General features: G+C 41.4%; 5 protein-coding genes across 5 annotated transcripts; 2 read left to right on the plus strand and 3 right to left on the minus strand.

Moving 5' to 3' along the window:
• On the plus strand, positions 1 to 2,473 carry LOC135939391 (uncharacterized). Its single transcript, XM_065483726.1, has 6 exons — positions 1 to 516; positions 867 to 1,158; positions 1,214 to 1,333; positions 1,388 to 1,528; positions 1,691 to 1,843; positions 2,055 to 2,473. The coding sequence occupies exons 1-6, from the start codon at positions 209 to 211 to the stop codon at positions 2,214 to 2,216; spliced, it is 1,176 nt and encodes a 391-aa protein (XP_065339798.1). The 5' UTR covers positions 1 to 208; the 3' UTR covers positions 2,217 to 2,473.
• A 128-nt stretch (positions 2,474 to 2,601) lies between these two features.
• LOC135939392 (NECAP-like protein CG9132) lies at positions 2,602 to 4,918 on the minus strand. Its single transcript, XM_065483727.1, has 5 exons — positions 4,791 to 4,918; positions 4,304 to 4,509; positions 4,034 to 4,224; positions 3,764 to 3,981; positions 2,602 to 3,234 (listed from the first exon to the last, which is right to left on the minus strand). Exons 1-5 carry the CDS (start codon positions 4,874 to 4,876, stop codon positions 3,183 to 3,185), a joined length of 753 nt encoding a protein of 250 aa, XP_065339799.1. The 5' UTR covers positions 4,877 to 4,918; the 3' UTR covers positions 2,602 to 3,182.
• Positions 4,919 to 5,265: 347 nt separating this feature from the next.
• On the minus strand, positions 5,266 to 9,133 carry LOC135940111 (uncharacterized). Its single transcript, XM_065484859.1, has 8 exons — positions 8,882 to 9,133; positions 8,709 to 8,826; positions 8,265 to 8,470; positions 8,054 to 8,195; positions 7,734 to 7,880; positions 7,490 to 7,675; positions 7,299 to 7,432; positions 5,266 to 6,801 (listed from the first exon to the last, which is right to left on the minus strand). The coding sequence occupies exons 1-8, from the start codon at positions 9,049 to 9,051 to the stop codon at positions 6,066 to 6,068; spliced, it is 1,839 nt and encodes a 612-aa protein (XP_065340931.1). The 5' UTR covers positions 9,052 to 9,133; the 3' UTR covers positions 5,266 to 6,065.
• Positions 9,134 to 10,962: 1,829 nt separating this feature from the next.
• RpL27 (ribosomal protein L27) lies at positions 10,963 to 11,976 on the plus strand. Its single transcript, XM_065483052.1, has 4 exons — positions 10,963 to 11,090; positions 11,405 to 11,628; positions 11,691 to 11,830; positions 11,888 to 11,976. The coding sequence occupies exons 2-4, from the start codon at positions 11,410 to 11,412 to the stop codon at positions 11,934 to 11,936; spliced, it is 408 nt and encodes a 135-aa protein (XP_065339124.1). The 5' UTR covers positions 10,963 to 11,090; positions 11,405 to 11,409; the 3' UTR covers positions 11,937 to 11,976.
• An 854-nt stretch (positions 11,977 to 12,830) lies between these two features.
• On the minus strand, positions 12,831 to 17,755 carry Usp5 (ubiquitin specific protease 5). The gene is made up of 13 exons (XM_065484152.1): positions 17,459 to 17,755; positions 17,263 to 17,397; positions 17,026 to 17,208; positions 16,865 to 16,971; positions 16,621 to 16,808; positions 16,422 to 16,567; positions 16,091 to 16,284; positions 15,952 to 16,035; positions 15,685 to 15,883; positions 15,419 to 15,630; positions 15,135 to 15,254; positions 13,828 to 14,207; positions 12,831 to 13,352 (listed from the first exon to the last, which is right to left on the minus strand). The coding sequence occupies exons 1-13, from the start codon at positions 17,573 to 17,575 to the stop codon at positions 12,949 to 12,951; spliced, it is 2,469 nt and encodes an 822-aa protein (XP_065340224.1). The 5' UTR covers positions 17,576 to 17,755; the 3' UTR covers positions 12,831 to 12,948.
• Positions 17,756 to 17,994: the final 239 nt, after the last annotated feature.

The raw sequence follows: 17,994 nt of genomic DNA on the forward strand, positions 1-17,994 counted from the left end.
GGAGCCCATTCCGAGTTCCGCGCTCCGATTGGCTGCGGCTGGCGAGGATCGAGGGGATCGGAACAGCAACAGCTCGACCTGGACTCGCTGCGCCGAACACGAACAACTAAACTCAGCAGGCATAGGAGGGCCAGCGGTTGCTGCAGAAGTGCGATTTCGGGCAATGCCTGGCCCGTGACCCTGCGGAGGCCGATTATCGCGTGTGGAAATGTTCAACATGGCCAGCGGCGAGATGCCGTGCGTCACTTTTCTCGCTCTGTACATCCTCTCGTTTCACGTGCTGCACATAAACTCGAGGACCTCGACGTACTGGAGACTCTCCGAGGACGGCAAGATTGAGCCGAGTCCAGTGCAGCTTCCGGGCCTGGCCGGGGACACCGGCCTCGAGGAGGACGAGGTCTTCAACATCATCACGTCGACCGTGCGCTTCGGCACCATGTGGTCCAAGCGCGACGACGAGAACATTTGTTCCGAGTGCCAGCAGTCTTCAGCAGCGGACGCCCCTGTCCTCGCCAAGTACGGATTTTTCGGACACTCATGGCTAAATTGCAAATCTCGGGCACCTCCTCTGGCGAATCGAGATTGATTATATTTCGTTTTCTTCTTAAAATTTCTCTAGACTAAAATTGTTTAAAGTGTTGTCTAAACAGTCACGCATGGCCATTAAATTTCCTTTCAAAATAGAAAATATCTAACTGTTAACTGGGAGTATAAATATTTTCTAGCATTTTATCCAACGCATTTTACTATTTAAAGAAGAAAGAGTATTTTTATCTGCTTTTAAAAACTATTTTTCTAAATTTTTAACCTGGCCCCGCATTGGTCAATTAAAAAAAACATTAACTACATCGTTATCAATTCCGTAGAAACGAAACGGAAGGTAACTCAACCGAGTCGAAGACAGGCGGCGTTAAACTGCGCCTCGGAGGCCAGTCGGAGGGGAAAAAGGCGGACGGTGAGGAGCAACTGGACTGCGGCAAACCCGTGAATCACACCTACTACGACCACCTGGTGGGCATCGCCAACAGGCACACCCACCCTAATGTACCTGAGCCGCAGACCTCGTTGATATTTTACCAGAAGAGCGGAAAGGGTACAAAGCGCAATGATTTCGACATAGCCGCCGTTGAGAAAAGACTCCTGAAGGCCAAAAGAGAGGTGCGATGAACTTCCATTAGGGTTGATTTTTTCCCTAAATTTTATATTTGATCAGAAACCAAAGTCGGTTCAGCTGTACAACCAAATCGGCAACTTCTGGAGGGTGAAAGGCGACACACAGAAGTCGATTGAGTGCTTCAGACGCGCTCTGGCCGTCTCGCCAAACAACGCCGAGGTACGAAAGATATATTATAATTTGAATATAATTGAAATTTCAAATAATTTTCAGGTTTTGCTGAACTTGGCCAGAGTTCTCTTCAACCTGCAGTACCTGGATGACGCCATCTCCCTCACCAGGAGATCCCTAGAGGTGCAGCCGCCAGACAAGAGTCCGTGGCAACAGTACTTCACCCTTGGAGAAATTCTCAAGGTGGGCTTTTAATTGATTTTGTGGGAAGTGTACTTAAAAGCGATTTATTGCTAAGAAAAAAACCAGAAACCCTGGAAAGCGTCCTGAATAAAATTAAAATTAATAGGAAACAAGTATAAAATTAATATTTCTATTTTAAAAAAAAACTTATATTTTTTGCAGGCGTATGGGCACTACCAAGAGGCAGCGGTTCACCTGCGCAACGCACTGGAGTTAAAACCAGAGTTCGAGCCGGCCCTGGCAGCCCTGAGAGACATTGAGAATGTCCCTACGCATGCCATCCACATATACACAGTGCTGATCATCGTGTGTTTGGTGAGGTCAACCATCAAACCAAATATTTGCTCTTTTGTCATGTCCTATGGTTTATTTAATATTTAGTAAGAAATGAAGGATTTTAAATATCCGCACTTTTTACGGCTTGAATAAGTAATACATCTTGAATATTAATTGGTCAAGCCTCAGTTTAATTTTCGTTTATAATAAATGACAACCAAATAAAATCATTAACCTGGATGCATTTTAGGTACTGGGAGTGCTGTTCATCATTTTGTCACCGATGGACGGCCAACTGGAGGAGATGGGCGAGGTGAAGGGCCAGAGCAGGCACTTCAACCGGGCCATGGCCATGCGCAGCATCAAAATGGGCATTTCCTCCAAGTCACAACTGCGAGCGCGCCGCAACTAATTTAAAATTTGAATGCTTGTCGTTGTAGAAATTTAGGGTCGCAACACCCCCGGCGCGGCAAGGCTTGTTTCTATCGTAATTAAGTGATTGGTTGTTTACCGCTTTTTTACCGGCTGTGGATTTATTTCTAGTTTTCCTTTTTTATTTATTGAATGTACTTTGTAAGTTTGAGTACTTGTGTTGTACGTGGATTTGAATCTATCCGATGTGTATGTCGCCGAGCAATAAAGTGAGTCAACTGCTCTGCTGCTAACTTATCCAACAGGCCTTTCAGTGAGAAGTAAAAAACCGTTTTAACTCATACTTTAGACCTTTGCATATATTTTAAACGAAAAAACACAGTTTGTGCACCTGCTCAATGATTCACCAACAGCTATGCGCCGAATTAATCGATTACGTTGTTTATTTCTCAATACATAATCCTATCAATATAACGAGTTTATATATATATTATTCAATATTATTACAGCATCCTAGGACAGATTTTCTAAAGTCAGTGTAACATTACGATCTTTGGAGTTCTCGTTCCTCGTGGCGTATAAAACAAAAGTACAAAGGAATGTCGACGAATTCCAAAATAAAAAAGTATACAGGAAGATTTGACTTAAATTAATACAAGAAATTGGCGCATCGCGGCCAACTTAATTAAGTGCGAGCCATGGAAGTTTTTTTTAGCAGAAAACCGTCGATCGCCGGCATTCACAATACCGGGCAATATAAATTCGTTTCACGAGGAAATGCGCAAAAAAGTACATACTCTTGATGCGAACTCACACGCAAATACAGTTGAAACAACGTTGCTAGTCTTAAAAATTGAGAGATTTGACTCAACAGGCTAAGCTTTGTGAAATGCCGAGTGAATCTGTTTCTTTCTTGTTTGCAACTGAGTATGGAGACTTTAGCAGGTTGCATTTTATTCCGAGGAATCAGGGGCCAACACTAGCGCTGTCCTCAGTCTTGCTAAATTCAGAACTGCACCCAACTCGACTGGTTGGTACTCGGTGAGGCCGCTTGTGCACTGAAAACAAATATTAATGCCACTTTTAAAACGCTGCCTTTCATTAAATTCTTTTGAATATTTTTGTCTACCGTTTCTGATGTTTCTTTAGCATCAATAATTTTCAGATTTTAATATTTTTCTGACAATGAGTTTCTAATTGACATAATTACCTTATTTTCAATTAGCTTATGTAATAATTCGGTTAGTATATTTTTTATTTGTTGTTTTTAAATAATAAAACAAACAAAGCAACGTTCAAATTTCTTTGGTCAAACTATCTGATTAGATTTAGAAAAATAATAATTATCTCTATTATCTCCAAACTTATTTATGATTAGGAAACCACACAAAAAAATATTTTGGGAAAAACCAACTCTTATACTAACATACTTTTACTGCCTAAAGAGCAGGAGTAAACTAAAGTTGTTAATTATTATTAAATCGAAAAATTACCTTCGTGATTTTTTTGTTCACAATAAAATTGCATTATTGGCTTTTGAAGCCGCATTAAGTGGCCCACCCTCAGGATTTATTTAAAGCAGCCTACCTCTCCTCGTTGGCACTGGCAAACTCGCCCCAGTTATCTGCCTGGGCCGCGGGGTCAGAGCTGCTCTTGGGCTGATGACTCGGGGAAGATGTGGGCGTCAGCTTGGGTGGAGCTGGCATCTTCACGCCTCCGGGCGGGGGAGGCAGGAATCCCAAACCACCTGCTGCGCCCCCTTTCGGCTTAGGCCGGCCGCCCGTCACCTCGTTGCCGTCTTTTTTCTAGTAAAAAATTTAATTCAAATTGTGCTTTAAAATGTTTGGAAACACAAACCGTGATTTTCATGTTGATTTTGATCGTCTGGCCCTCTTTGAAGCTGAGATCAAGCTGCTGTTTCGGCGTATCCTTCTCCTTTTCAATCTCTTGGTCATTTTGAAGGCGTTTGAAGTGGTCCTGCAGCGCCACATTCAGGTCAAAGCTGTCAGAGCGGTCGGTGAACCCGATTCCAATAAATGCAGAGCGGCCTTTAAACATGAAAATTAATTTAAAAATATAAAACAGTCCTATAATACTTCTTTCGATATAAGCAAACTTAATTCGTACCATTATCGTCCTGGATTCTAAGCACAAAGTATCTAGAGGAGTCAGCAACAGCCTCGATAGCCATTCCAGGATACGTTTCAATGGGACACTTGGCAAACAGCTCGCCAGAGTTCTTGTCTTCTAGTTTAATAGTGCAGTCGTTGCCTTTGCTCACTAGCTTCATCCGTCCCGTCCATTCTGGTTCTGCAAGGTTCCAGTCAGCAGCCCTTGAAAAAAATTAATTCAATAATTAACAAATTACGCAGTTAAATGATTAAACACAATATTAATTTTATAACAGTAACAGGTGGAATTGAACTAGAATGGTCGCTTTCTATCATGCGGGCTAGGACAGGGTTATTAAATGTGTGCTATTTTGTTATGTCAAAAGCGCAAACGTCTGCAGACCATTATCAATCAATTGCCTTTCTGAGCAGTTGGAATTTTTCACAAACCTGATTTTGTCGTATTTTGATGGGGAATTAGTTAAATGATGGATTAAAATTACCTGTAACCCCTGTTTGTGGCTCTTGGAGGTATTTTAAAGACGAATACCTCGTTCTTGACAAGCAAAACACTTTCGTATGTCTCCATTTTTACTCGATCAGCAATACGGCAGGGGTACCAACCGCACAAAGCATCGTTCTCTTAATAGTTTTGTTTTAAATTGGGGGGAAATTAAAAATTCATTATGCGCATGAGCTTGTTTGAAAGCAATTTTTACAATTTCAATATTCAGTAGAGGATTGAGATTTTATTTATAGTGGTTTACTCATGTACTAATTTTAAATTTGGTTGCAATCATTGCATGAGGGGTGTAAATCAGGGCAGTGTTATCGAGAGCAATGATAGCACGCACTGCTTCCTTCGAAAAATAGGCCGATTCCGCCAAATCGGAGAAGGAGAGAACTCTGGTGTATCCTGTTTTGATCGAAGGGTTTTATTTTTTAAACAGTTAAGTTAAATAAAACAGATTTAAAATATTTTCTTTATCATTTGCAAAAATTTAATTTTTCACTTTTATGATAAAAATGATTTTTTACCCTGAATGTTGTAACAAATCTTGGCGTAATGTCATTTCCCCATGAGAGGAAATAATTCAAATAAGCAAATCGAAACCCTGCACACAAACACAAGATTTACAGTTAGTTTTTATTCACGAAAGCAACAATCATTACTTATCGTCAATATCCTGGGTTTCAACATCATTTAAAAATTCACAGCAACACAATCACGCCGGCGGATTTCAACCGGCGTACTGAAAAATCATACACTTGTAGAAAATCAGTCACTTCTCCGGAGTCGCGTACTTTGTTCATTCGAAAATAAAACCAAAATAGGAGATTTGGAGTTTGTTCAAATGTCCTAATACCTTTAAAATATTTTACATACCTCATCGTGATTTTGAGACAAAATTTGTTATTAAATAACTTTATATAAGGAGATCAATTCAAGAATCAAACACATCCAGTGCTCCAGTTGATTCTGTTAATTGATCTCCTTTCACAATTTTTAAATTTCGCTTCCTGACCTACAAGCAAATGGAAAATTTCCCCTATCAACTAGGGAATTTTTACAATTATTCAAACATTCTTACAGGTTAAGGCAAAATTCCGTAACTTCCAGTAAAATTGGAATATTATACATTATTTAACAACCAAATGGTTTGAATTAATTTTACATCTTATTTCAATCTAGTTCTTTGAACAAATTCCAAATCACCAATTTCTGAAAATCATTTGGGACAAAATCACGCAACCCACTTGTCCGCGTCCGCATGCGATCAGTGCGAAAGTGGCGGCGTGCTGAGCGAGTTGGCCACGGCCAGTGCGATCACGACCGCGTTGAACACAATGCTGCAGAGGAAGACGGTGGCCAGGCCGAAGTGCTCCTGCACCAGACAGAACACCGTCTTTTCCCCACCACCGCCAAATCCACTACCAGCGTGGGAGAGAAGGGACTCGTTGAGCAGCGTGGCTGATTGTGAGCCGGCCGAGCTGTTGAACGAGACGGAGAGCGGCGATGATGATGGCGGCGGCGCCGGACAGGCGGTGCAGAAGCTCTTGAACGAGGCCGACGGGTAGATGGGCTCGGAGAGGACGGAGAAGCGGTCAGCGTCGCCGCACACGGAGCCGCTGCGCGAGTTGGGCACGCTCGAGTAGTTGGTGCCGTTCTGCGAGATGAAGCCCGAGCTCTGGCTGGACGACCGCGACAGCGGCACCGGCCCCACGCAGTAACTGTTGTTCCACGGGTTGAACTTGGGTGGGTGCACGATCGGTTTGCGTCGACGCACCGGCTCGCAGCCCTCGAGGAACAGACTCGAGCCCCCACCGGGCGTGTACACGCGCGTCTCGAAAATGGACGCGGAGGACGAGCGCGGCGGCGACGACGACGGCCCCAGGGACAGCGAGTGCAGACTCGACTGCACCGGACGCACGGGAGAGTCCGGCACCTGGCAGGCGGTAAGAGTTTTCTCCAGTTCTGATTGAGCCTTTGCTTCTGGAGGGTCGGGAATCGGCCTAATTGAAAGAAAAAAAAAGCAGTTTGAAATTAATTTCAAAAGTCTGATTGATAATAAAATATTGAAAAAGAATATTTTGATATTTCTCCAGGGATCTAAGAGTTTGTTGCACCCTAACGTATAATTTTTTTTCACTTTAAACCACGATTTTCAAAATTTTCACTATCGCATTTTCCTCAAACCAAGGAATGAGTAAATTGTTTTAAGTAAAAACTTACAATTACTTTTAAAATGATATTTTATCAGTCGTGATGATTTTTGGAATTATAGACTCCTTGTGGCGATGAGTCAATTTTCACTTTTCGAAATTCTCTGAAATTTTACAACCTTTAAACATATGGGGATTCTGATTTCTTATGTATTTTTCGTATATTGAATTAACATTCAGTAATCTAAACTAGTTTGCGACAATTAATTGAAAATATTTGGTTTTAATTATTGATTTTATGGTTACTAACATTTAAAACAATTTAAAAAAAAATTCAGAAAACTTACTCAACAGGACGCTCCACTGGCTCCTGCAGTTTCACAATCGGTTCTGCTACTTCTAGGCTCTTCTCCGACTTGTCAAACAGATAACGAACGTGAACCAGCACAGTGGCTAGGCAGGCAACGACCGTCACAGCAATCTGCATATTATAATTCTGCTTAATCCAATTTCAAATACAAAACCAAACAAAACATACATGAGCGACGGTAAATCGCTTGACATGGCTTCCCGCAACCCTGGTGGAGGCCAGGTCAAGCACAGCCGTCAAAAACCAAAGCAACGAGGCAGCCAGGTCGCTTGTGTGCAGCTTCGACTTGGTCAGTGCTGCGGCCATCAGCGCCAGTCCCAAGTTTAAAACGCTCACCCCAAGACTCAGGTTACTCTGAAAATGAAAATTTTAGAATCAGAAACAATTCAAATGAGTCGTTAAATTGATTTACAAAATGTGTAATGAAGGGGTCCAAAACGCTGGGGACTGTCCACAATGGAGTTATCCTGTTTGCTTCAACGGCAGCTAAGAAACACGCCAGGAGCGCCGCTGCAGAGGAGAATAGGCGAACGGCACGGGACGTCCACACAATAATAGGCTGGAATTTGAAGAAAAATGGCATTTTTTAAATTGAATAAAAACAATAATTTCTAGAAAATTTTGTCATTAATCCTCCTATAATCTGGTCGTGAGTGAAGAAAATTGCATGAACACAAAAATCTACTTTTTATCTCGAGAAAAATTGAAAATGAAGAAAACATGGGCACTCACGTGTGTTTTTGAGGGTTTGTCAGTATTCAAGGTCACTTTAGGAGGGTACAAGCGACCAACCCATGCACTCAATGTATTCAATTTGTAGCTCAGTTTGGTGTCACACTCCGCACAGAGTCGGTAAGCAGTCTCAAGACGCTGTCTATTATAAAGGAATCGAATTTAAAAATTATTATCTTGGTCAATATTTCCACCAGGACTCTGTCTCTACCTGTACAATTCAATCTCTTCGTCAAAATTCGCTTTCACTATAGGAACAAAGGAAGCGAGCTGCTGCACTTTCAGCTCCTGGTTTATGTTGCACTTTCTGCAGAGCCCGTTCTGGGTTGGACAGTAGGGTTCCCACTTGACTGACTGGACAACTCGGTTCAACCCCTCGTACATTTGCGCTGGGATTGTTTTATTGTAGTCGCCAGACTGAAATGACAAATAAATTTATTTTGGTATTAATTTTGGACCTTTTTATTCACTTAAAATTTGAAAAAATTAGGCACAAAAAATATAATTATGTTTTAAAATGAAACATTCCTGATCAAGAAATTACAATTTAAGTAGGTAAGAAATTTAAACACACTGCGCTATTATTCCCAACTTGATTAAATGCCTAAAAAAGTAACAATTCCCCCTATTTTTGCAAGTTTTCCGCATCCCTTACCTGAGTGAATCCATTGTACTGCTCGCACTTTGGGCACGTCCACGAGTTGCGGCTCTTGAAGTGCACTTTGCTGTCAGAGTTGCAGAACCAGCAGTTCACTGTGACGGGGAAGCGCGGTCTGCAATTGACATTAATAATAGATACAACCGGTTAATTAATTAATTTCGGCATACCTGATCTTTGTGTACAACTGGAAGCCGCTGGACACGACCAAGCTGACGCCGGCAAGGATCAGACACACGACTGCCTTGAAGTCGATGTCCTCGCTGAGGAACCGGACAAGCCCTTCGAGCATCATGGCTGACGTCTCAGAAAAGTCGCAACACTCGAGAGGATAGCGCATCGCAGGGCTGAAAGCTCTAAATTCAAAATTCAGAACTTTTTAAGCTTCATGTTTCGGCGGCATCACGTTCATGTGCACGAATGTGGTTCTGGTTGTACGCGTGCAACGCCCCCTGGGCAGTAATGGCGGCAGCGCTTTGATTTCTGATTGGTCCGCCGGTTTGAGCGGCGAAAGCGAGAGGGGAAGATTTTATGGATTGCGTGTTGTAATAATGTTATGCACCATCCGAGAATTGAGTGCAGCCAAGGCCAAGAAAGGAAAAAATGCATCTGGATTGATTTGGAATGTGGGAATAAGCTGGAATGATCACTATTTGATTTTAAACGTCTTAGTAGTAGTACAAAGTTGTCATCATGATTGGAATTCTGGTATTCGGCTCTAGAATACTTGAGAATTGGCAGAGTTTGGTAAATTAATTCATGCATCCTAACAATTCATTCGTGAAATACTTATCAATAGAGATTTCCTGACGTTTTTAGTCACATGTTTTTGGTTTTGTAAGCCGTAGTATCTACCATTGAAATCAATTTTTCAAATTTATTTTGAAAAATTCGAAAATCTAATGTGAAGATGCCGAAGATGCAGAAGCAACCTGAGCCTGTTACACAGGTTCCACACAACTCCTTGAAGGGCTTGAAGCCAAATGGGAAGAAAGTTCCTCCGAAACCAACTGTCAGGCTTGAGAAACAGTGGGATAAAGGTAGAAATCCATTTTTTTTAATTTTCTCCTGTTAAAACGGGCATTAAAAATAAAATAAAGAAATGACAAAACAAAGGCGTTTTTAAATGTGGTTTCATTTTTTATTGCTTGAATTCACTGCGGATAAAAAGTAGCACAAATTATTAACCCCTTTTTTGGTTTTATTTAGGAGTTTTTCTTTCATGGTGCATGCCATCGCTCAACGAAGACTCCTACGAATGGATCAAAAGCTTCAAGATCTACTCATCAAACTCGCAGACATGGCAACTTGTAGGCGTCGTGACGGCAGCCAGTCTGCCGATGTCTATAGCCCTGGAACTTACCAGTGGTGCCGGCTTGGCACTCAAATATTACTTTTCCCTGCGCGCCGTCGATGTCCGCGGCCGAATGGGCCCCACCAGTGATCCAGTTTGTGTAAATTTTGTGTAATTTGAAAATGATAAACGTCTTGGAGCAGTGATTTGCTGTCAAAAGTAATTCAAAAGATGCAAAAAATAGGAAAAATAGTGTGTTCTTAAATCAACTGTATAAATTTTTAGAACCAATATTATAACACTAATGCTTAGTTTCAATAGACTTAGTTACACTGGCCTTATTCTCACCAACGCATCGATTTAATTTAAGTGTAGAAAAATCAATAATATGGTATTTTATAGGGAAAATTTCGAAAATTTAACCATCTCTGATGAGATTTCTAGAAATTTTCCCATAGTTTATTAAGATTGAAAAATAAAAGCTTCAACTTTATAAAAATTGGACTATTGTTTGGATCACATTAAATAATTGCGATAATTGCGGGAAATTCATTCAACGCTTCACACATTCGTCCTGGTCCCGGCAAAATTGCGCAACTTTCAACAACCAAACGCTAATTTCCTTGTTGCAAGAAAAGGCAACAATCAAATCGACAATGAAAATTTGGGTGTTTGTTGAACGTTGCGCAATTTTGCCGGGACCAGGACGCATTACTGATCTCTGACTTAAGTACACACCTCTATCATGAAATGAAATAGATTGTAAGCAAATATTCGCTTCAAATATATTTCCGAAAGCATTATGGCTCTTTAAAAAAAATCGACAAGAGAAAATTCCTGTTCTAGAAGTATTCTATCAAAACCTTTTCGAAAGTAAAAAAGTATAAATAATATTGAAGAATTTTGATGGTCAGAGCCGCTCACTCACGCATCACGCATCTTGTACCCTACTACGAGAGTGCGCGCCAAGCAGTTCGCCATCTGTTGGAAATCATTAGAACCGTGCGCGCATTTGACACGCCTCCTCCTTCCATTACTCTTTCGCTCAGTTCTTTGTGTACACGGTTGTCGGAACCAAACACTAGGTTAGTAATTTTATCTGAAATCATCCTGGAATCCTGAAAGTTTCCCTTTGGTTTTACATGAAATACTGCATCTTCACAATTTGGTCAGCATGTCGAAAACGAAATTGTGTGTGAAAGTCGCCAACTTGCTGCATTTTGCTAGTTGTAAATAATAGCGGTTCAACGTGTCGCACATGTTGACAGTAGCTTTTCGCATTTTAAATTTTCATCAGTATGACTGATTTTTACTAGTAATTTCAAATTATGAACTCTTGGACCAAAGGAATTTGTTTAAATTTCGCACTTTGACTTAACGGGTTTGTTATTGTTTGCAGGAAACATGGGTAAAATTATGAAGTCGGGCAAAGTCGTGCTCGTCCTGACCGGACGGTACGCAGGCAAGAAAGCTATCGTCATGAAAAATTTCGACGAGGGCATTGCGGAAAAGCCTTACGGCTGCGCCATGATCGCGGGCATCGAGAGGTACCCCCGCAAGGTGACAAAAAACATGTCGAAGGCTAAGCTACACAAGAGGTCCAAGATTAAGTCCTTCGTTCGCGTAAGTTCACGTCTGAACATGTTGGTCAGGAATTTGTTTCTATTGTTTCGTTTGCTCCACAGGTTTACAACCACAATCACCTTATGCCCACCAGATACACTGTTGGTGACATTACCTTAGATAAGGTAACCCCTAAGGATCTTAAGGATCCCATGAAGAGAAAGAAGGCAAAGTTCCAGGCTAAGCAGAAGTTTGAGGAGAGGTAACGTTTGGTTTGATTTTAATTTGTTCGATAATTGACTGGTTTTTCATTTTGCAGATACAAGTCCGGAAAGAACAAGTGGTTCTTCCAGAAGCTCAGATTTTAAACTGCTGGTTAATTGGTAATAAAAATGAGAAAATCCAGAATGCTGTTTCAGTTGAACTCTATAACATAAATCATCAAAGGTAAATATTATTAATTAACTTATAGTTTACAACTTGAAAGTTGCTGGAGTTGAAGACTTGAATAATGAACGAATGGGCAAGAGAGGCTGAAATTTCAATTAAGAAAGGAAGCAGTCGTTTCATTTTATTTAGCAGGCTCAATTTTTTGAAGTGATGGCCACGCCTTGATTTCATTTTTGTAATTTAAAATATTTGGAAAATAAAAAATTGCTCATTGATCGATTTGTCAAGTAGAGTACAGTAAATTTCTTAATAAAACGTCTACTTTATATGTAAAAAATATTAATTATCATTTTAATAATTAGACGAATAATGGATTGTGCGTATCATCCAAGGCCAAGAGAATTAAGAAATCCATTTAATTTTTGAACCAATTGATGAACTCTAGTTAAATTAGACGTTTGCTAAAACTCTAAAATTATGTAGGAATAAATTTTCTTGGCACACAGTAATTTTTTTTAAGTTTTACTACTGTTTTATTTGTTACCAATTCCTTATAAGTTAGAAATAATTTTTGTACTTTCTCTAACATGCAAATATTAACAAAGTTCTGCCGCTTTTAGAGCTATTAATTAAATAATGCATTTCCTCCAATCAATTTTTTCACCCTATTTATCAAATCGAGATCATAGGCAAATGACTTACAATTTGTAATGAACTTAATTGCAATAAATGCCTGCAGGTAGAATTTAAAAAGAGCTCTATTTTAATTCTTTTCAAGCATGAACGTGGGCCACAAATTAATCTACAATTTTTATGAGTACGAATTGCATTGAGAAAATTAGTGGTTGGTACAAGCTAAAAACAAAAAAAGATTATAAATTTCAAGCAACCAGGACAGATTTATTTCCAAATCAGCATTTATACAAGTTGCGAGTACACGCTGTTAAAAATTAACAAAGAAAAGGATGGGGCAGGGTGGTAGTTCAGTGTTCAGTTAATTCTCTTATAAAAGTAGAGATATCCGAGTTCTTTGGGCGGCTGCTCGGAGAGGGCGACCTTCTCGTCGTTGAACAGCACCCAGCGGCCGTCCTTGAGGATGTGGCACACGTAGTGGCCCACCATGGTGGAGGTGCCCATGTGCGAGATAAACGCCACCAGCTGGTACTTTTCACCGCCGTCGCGGAAGTGCGGCTCCGCAGGCTGCCTGGCGCCGCCGTCGGCTGCCTCGGGCGCGTCCAGCTCCATCAGCTCCTGATGGTGGCTGAACACCCAGTCAGCCGCCCTCTCCACACTGTTGTTGGTCTCCTTCAGGGCCTTGACCGCCTGCGCCCGCGAGAAGCCCAGGCTGATGATCATCGTCAACGCCTCGTCATCGGGAACAAATTCACCGCCTCCTGTGAAAAATTGTTTTAGATATATAAGGTGGAGAAAATTATGTTTAAAAGGTTATAAAACATTTAAAGGATGAGATGAGCTATTAAATGTAAGGACCTCTTTTAGGAAGAATAAATCAAATAATTTGAACTTTTGGTGGTCTAGACGAAGCTAAAATTAATTTTAAAAAAGGAAAATTATTAAAATTGGCAGGCCCAGAGGTCAAATAAGACCATCAGAACCTTTGAAAGTTGAACCCTTACGTCAGGGTAGCTAATATTACTGAGTAACCACTTTGACGACGCCTGCAAGGCTTTGTAAAGGTTCAATCTGCAAAATCTGCACACCGTTAGAACGGGCAAATTGAGAACTTACAGAATCTGCTCAATTTGAACCTCCAGGAGCCATCAGTGTGCCTGGGAACGAGCGACCTGATGGCTCCCAAATGCTAATCTCCGATTTCAAGGGTTCAAAATCACAGAAAATTTAAATTACCTGACGCAGAGACGCCGGGAGGAACAAACTCATCTGAGAAGTCGCTGTCGCCGACATGCTGCATGAGCCAATTAGTTGCTGGCTCAAGACCCTGGTTGTTGGTGAAGAATGTGGCCTTCTTGCAAGCCTCTAGGGGGAAGCCCATGTCGAGGAGTGTCCTGATGATGTTCTGGTCAAGCTCCACGACCGGTGGCGCGCCCTCCAGATCGGGCAGCGCCTCCTCATTTGGCTGCAGACCCTTGCCGCGGATCTGGCTCAGATCCAGCACGTCTGGCATCTCGACCGCCACGTCCAGCTTGCGCGGCGTCCAGTCTTCGTTCAGGGTGAACTTTTTCAGGTGCAGCATTAGGTAGTCGGGGAAGGTGGCAAGGCGGGTGATCCTGAAAACCATTTATATTTATTTTTTAATTGAAGAATCGCTAAATCAAATTAATCTCATGGTTAAAACTGAAAAACTTATTGAGAGAAGAGAAATATGAAAAATAATTATTTTCGAAAAGGGAAACAGGTGTTCCTTAAATTTTCGATTAATCTTCTAGCAAATTTACTTAAATTTAGGTTTACTAAATTATTCCAAGACACGAAACAGGACTAACAAATAACAAATAATACATCAGTTGCATGTAAGACAGTGTTTGAAGCTGCCAACAGATTTCGCCATAGCATACTTTCATAATAAATTTAATTTTAAGGCACTTCCACTGCGATTTCAAGACTCAATCCTGCCACTGTGAATTCTTCACTTAATTAGCTTTCATCTGACGTGCTGAAAACCAAAATCGGTTAAGCCAAACGCTGCAGAATCATGATAAACTATTTTTAAAAATAAAAAATATTTTCCAACGATTCTACGGCGAATGGCTGGACTGATTTTGGTTTTCAGAACGTCAAAAGAAATTAAATTAAGTGAAGAATGCACATTAGCTAGATTAAGTCTGAAATCGGAGCGGAAGTGCCTTAAAATTAAATTTATTACGAAAGTGTATGGTGGCAACATCTGTTAGCGGCGTCGAAGTCAAACACTAAGGGCTTATATAATACAACTGGTATATTCAATTTTATTTTTAGACCCTCATTCTTTTCGGTGCTGGTTCTTACACTAAAATTTAATCAAACCCTTGCGCAAGAATTGCTGAGAAAAATTGTTTACTTTTTGTTTTCATTTTAAAATTAGACGGCTTTTCCAATTTTATGTCTTTTAAACCTTTCTACGTTTCATTCGATTTGTTTACCTGTATCTGTACTTTTTATTAACAAAATTGAATAAAAGATCTGTGGAAAGCACAGGCAACTGATATTTTACGTACTTTGAGGCAGTAGTCTTGTCGTTGATTGCGGTGCTGTAGAATTGCTCAATGTTTTCTGCCTGCGAGAAGGTCTCCAGGCATGAGTCCAGTTTGATGTGTGGGCGGATCACATCCCCTTCGCTGAAACACAAAAGCCACCACTTTCGATCAAAATTTGCTCACATTTTCGGAATGAAAGGTGACCAGAGCATTTCTTAATGTAACTTCTTCAAAACTAATGAATTTTCAGTTTATTTTAATTATTCATGTTGAAAATAGTCTAATTAAAAGGGGAAAAGTCTCACTATCGCTGTCCAGCATCCTCAGCTGCCTTCTTCTGGGCCAAGTAAGCAGCAAGTTGCTCCTTGTTGGTTGCAGCGTCCTCGGGAATAGGCAGCGGCAGGCAGTACTCGGTGCGATATGTGTACTTGACCTTGCGCGACTGGCTGCACTCGAAACGGTCCTCCACCTTGAACTTGAAGCATTCTGTCGGGTTCACCTGATTCATGTTGGACCTCTGCAATGATAAACTCGTTAATTTCCTACAAACCGTGTAATCAAGGTGACAAACCTCGAGAACATTGACTAAGTGGAGGAAAAACTCCTGCGCATCCTGCTGCCGCTTGGAGGAGAAGTCAGCATGGCCCTTGCCGATCAGGTTTTTGAACATTTGCGGCTTGATTCCCTCGAAAATTGCGTCGTTTGTGGCCTCGTCAACCACAGGCGGCACTGCGTACTTATCAGTGAGTAGGCCTTCGGCCAGCTTGGCCCTGAAATTTTTAATTATAATTAAACCAAATGTCTAATAAACTGCAATAATTTTAGGAGAAAAACGTACATTTGGCAGTTAAAGTCTTCGACAGGGTTGGCGGTGTCTACCCTGGCCATCTCGTCGTAAATGGCTTGTCGGTTCTCAAGGAACCTGCAGAATTGATTCATCAGAACAAAAAACACTTATTTCAGCAACACGCGCATACTTGGAAACAAAGTCTGGAATCGTGAAGACGACTTGCATGACGCTGTTCATGTAGCACGAGTTGCCCAGGTTGCTCAGGCCGACCAGACCTGGTCCGCTGAGCGGCTTCAATTTCGAGCCAGACTCCAGCACCACACTCCACTCGCCAAACTTCTGGTTCGCCTCCAACTCCAGCTCGGCCATGGTTCTTTCAGTCTGAGCACAAGGAAATCAAATTTATCAAAATGTGAATGCACAAAATTGTAAATTCAAAATAATAGAGACAAAAAAAATATATATTTTTTAAATATGAAAACAATCTGTTATTAATAAAATTAGCTCAAATCATTCACCTTTTCCATGCTGCCAATGTTGATGCCAAAGTGAGCAAGATGTTTGGCAAGGTAGGGGTCAAGGATCAAGCAGTCCTCCTTGTAGCTGTGCACGTCAGCCTTTCCATCTTTTGTAATGGTGCCAAGCTTCACAGCCAAAGGATAATCTGACCAATGCCAAAATAAGCCTTGTGTTTTAGACGTCAACCTTGAAGCAAACCTTTCTCCCGAAAGTACTCAATGGCGTGGTCATTGCCGCCGGAGCCGTCGAAGTACTTTCTGCCGCAGAGAATGGAGCCGTCGGTCAGGTTGAGCCACAGGTTGTTTGTCATGTCGCATTTCTCGCACTTCCACCCAGTTGGAGGCACTTTTTTGCCATTTTCCACCTGCTCCAAATTCTCAGCATACCTGAAACATGATTCAATGTCAGCAATGGAAATTATTCTCCTGCAAAGTTTTAATACTGTGACGGGAAGATCGTTTCTCCGTCCCAGGTGTTGCTCAAGGCTTCCAGTTCCTCCAGCTTGTAAGCAGAGTCTGCTTGAAGAACAGCGTTTACAGATGATTTGACCTGCGAAAGAGTCTTGTTAGAACAAAGAAAATTTTTCGACTTTATTTGATTTACAATTTCAGGCAAATCTGGATTGGGCCAAGGACAGGACTTCCTGCTGGGGTACAAAAAGATGCTCAGGGTGTCTTCGTATTCGAACTTCTTTTTGTTTAGGTCTGGAAAGAATCCGCCCTCCACCCCGATGGCCAAGCGAGTGATTTTCTTGTCCGGGCCCTCAGGGGTCGACTCGACATTTTCCTGCGATCCGAAACAAAATCAGAGCTGCGCACAATTTTAAGAGTCGCTTCATACAATTTTCTTCTTAATCCTTTTGATGTGCAGGTAGACGGAACCCTTTCCGCTGGTCCTCTCATAGTGTCTCTGCAGGTGCTCTTCGCCAATTCCGCGAAACGTGTGGAGGCACACGTAGAGCCCGGTTTTCGACTCCTGTCGAATTGGAAATTAAATCGTCACACTCGAAACGAAACGGACCATTCATTAAACGTACCGGATTGTCGAACGAGTAGACGCACTCGTCTTTGTAGATCTTCTGGCCGTGGATAGGCACCGTGACTTTGCGCAGGTTTTCCTGCATTTCAACGGCGAAGTCCGCTGCTCCACTCATGCCGGCGGCAGTGTTATCGAGTCGTCTCTTCGTTTTGGAGGACAGGTGTTGTCGCGCGGCCTGGAAGAAGAGGCGAAACCGGACGGAAGACGCGAAAAGACACCGAAAGTGCGAAAAAGCGTTCTTCAGTAATCACGAGCGAGACACAAAACAATATTGAACAGGTAGAGCCGCGGCATGAGTCGTGTTTATAAGGCAGAACTAAAAATTGCAAGGTGTGTGAAGATAGGAGATAACAATACTTATGAGAACTTGACAGGTTTCAATGTTAAATTTGAGAAGTTGAAATAGAAATTAAATATTAAACTTTTTAATTTTATTTTTATATTGTGATTTGAAATTTTTGCCAACTATGTAATGAAAATTAATTCATAGTAATAAATTATAAACTTGTCTCCTTTCTTAAAACTCCATCCGGC

The sequence above is a fragment of the Cloeon dipterum genome, chromosome 3 (assembly GCF_949628265.1).
Source record: "Cloeon dipterum chromosome 3, ieCloDipt1.1, whole genome shotgun sequence".
Classification (NCBI taxonomy): domain Eukaryota; kingdom Metazoa; phylum Arthropoda; class Insecta; order Ephemeroptera; family Baetidae; genus Cloeon; species Cloeon dipterum.

Bases quoted from the DNA above. Each gene is read 5' to 3' on its own strand.
- LOC135939391 (XM_065483726.1), top strand. From the start codon at position 209: ATGTTCAACATGGCCAGCGGCGAGATGCCGTGCGTCACTTTTCTCGCT. The intron at 1,159-1,213 runs GTGCGATGAACT...ATATTTGATCAG, and splicing joins TCCTGAAGGCCAAAAGAGAG to AAACCAAAGTCGGTTCAGCT. The intron at 1,844-2,054 runs GTGAGGTCAACC...GATGCATTTTAG, and splicing joins TGCTGATCATCGTGTGTTTG to GTACTGGGAGTGCTGTTCAT.
- LOC135939392 (XM_065483727.1), bottom strand. From the start codon at position 4,876: ATGGAGACATACGAAAGTGTTTTGCTTGTCAAGAACGAGGTATTCGTC. The intron at 4,225-4,303 runs GTACGAATTAAG...TCATGTTTAAAG, and splicing joins TAGAATCCAGGACGATAATG to GCCGCTCTGCATTTATTGGA. The intron at 3,235-3,763 runs GTAGGCTGCTTT...ATTTGTTTTCAG, and splicing joins GCCAGTGCCAACGAGGAGAG to TGCACAAGCGGCCTCACCGA.
- LOC135940111 (XM_065484859.1), bottom strand. From the start codon at position 9,051: ATGCGCTATCCTCTCGAGTGTTGCGACTTTTCTGAGACGTCAGCCATG. The intron at 8,827-8,881 runs GTATGCCGAAAT...TGTCAATTGCAG, and splicing joins CAGTTGTACACAAAGATCAG to ACCGCGCTTCCCCGTCACAG. The intron at 6,802-7,298 runs GTAAGTTTTCTG...TCTTTCAATTAG, and splicing joins CCAGTGGAGCGTCCTGTTGA to GCCGATTCCCGACCCTCCAG.
- RpL27 (XM_065483052.1), top strand. From the start codon at position 11,410: ATGGGTAAAATTATGAAGTCGGGCAAAGTCGTGCTCGTCCTGACCGGA. The intron at 11,629-11,690 runs GTAAGTTCACGT...TTTGCTCCACAG, and splicing joins AGATTAAGTCCTTCGTTCGC to GTTTACAACCACAATCACCT. The intron at 11,831-11,887 runs GTAACGTTTGGT...TTCATTTTGCAG, and splicing joins AAGCAGAAGTTTGAGGAGAG to ATACAAGTCCGGAAAGAACA.
- Usp5 (XM_065484152.1), bottom strand. From the start codon at position 17,575: ATGAGTGGAGCAGCGGACTTCGCCGTTGAAATGCAGGAAAACCTGCGC. The intron at 16,036-16,090 runs GTATGCGCGTGT...TCAATTCTGCAG, and splicing joins ATTCCAGACTTTGTTTCCAA to GTTCCTTGAGAACCGACAAG. The intron at 14,208-15,134 runs GTACGTAAAATA...AATGGTTTTCAG, and splicing joins GACAAGACTACTGCCTCAAA to GATCACCCGCCTTGCCACCT.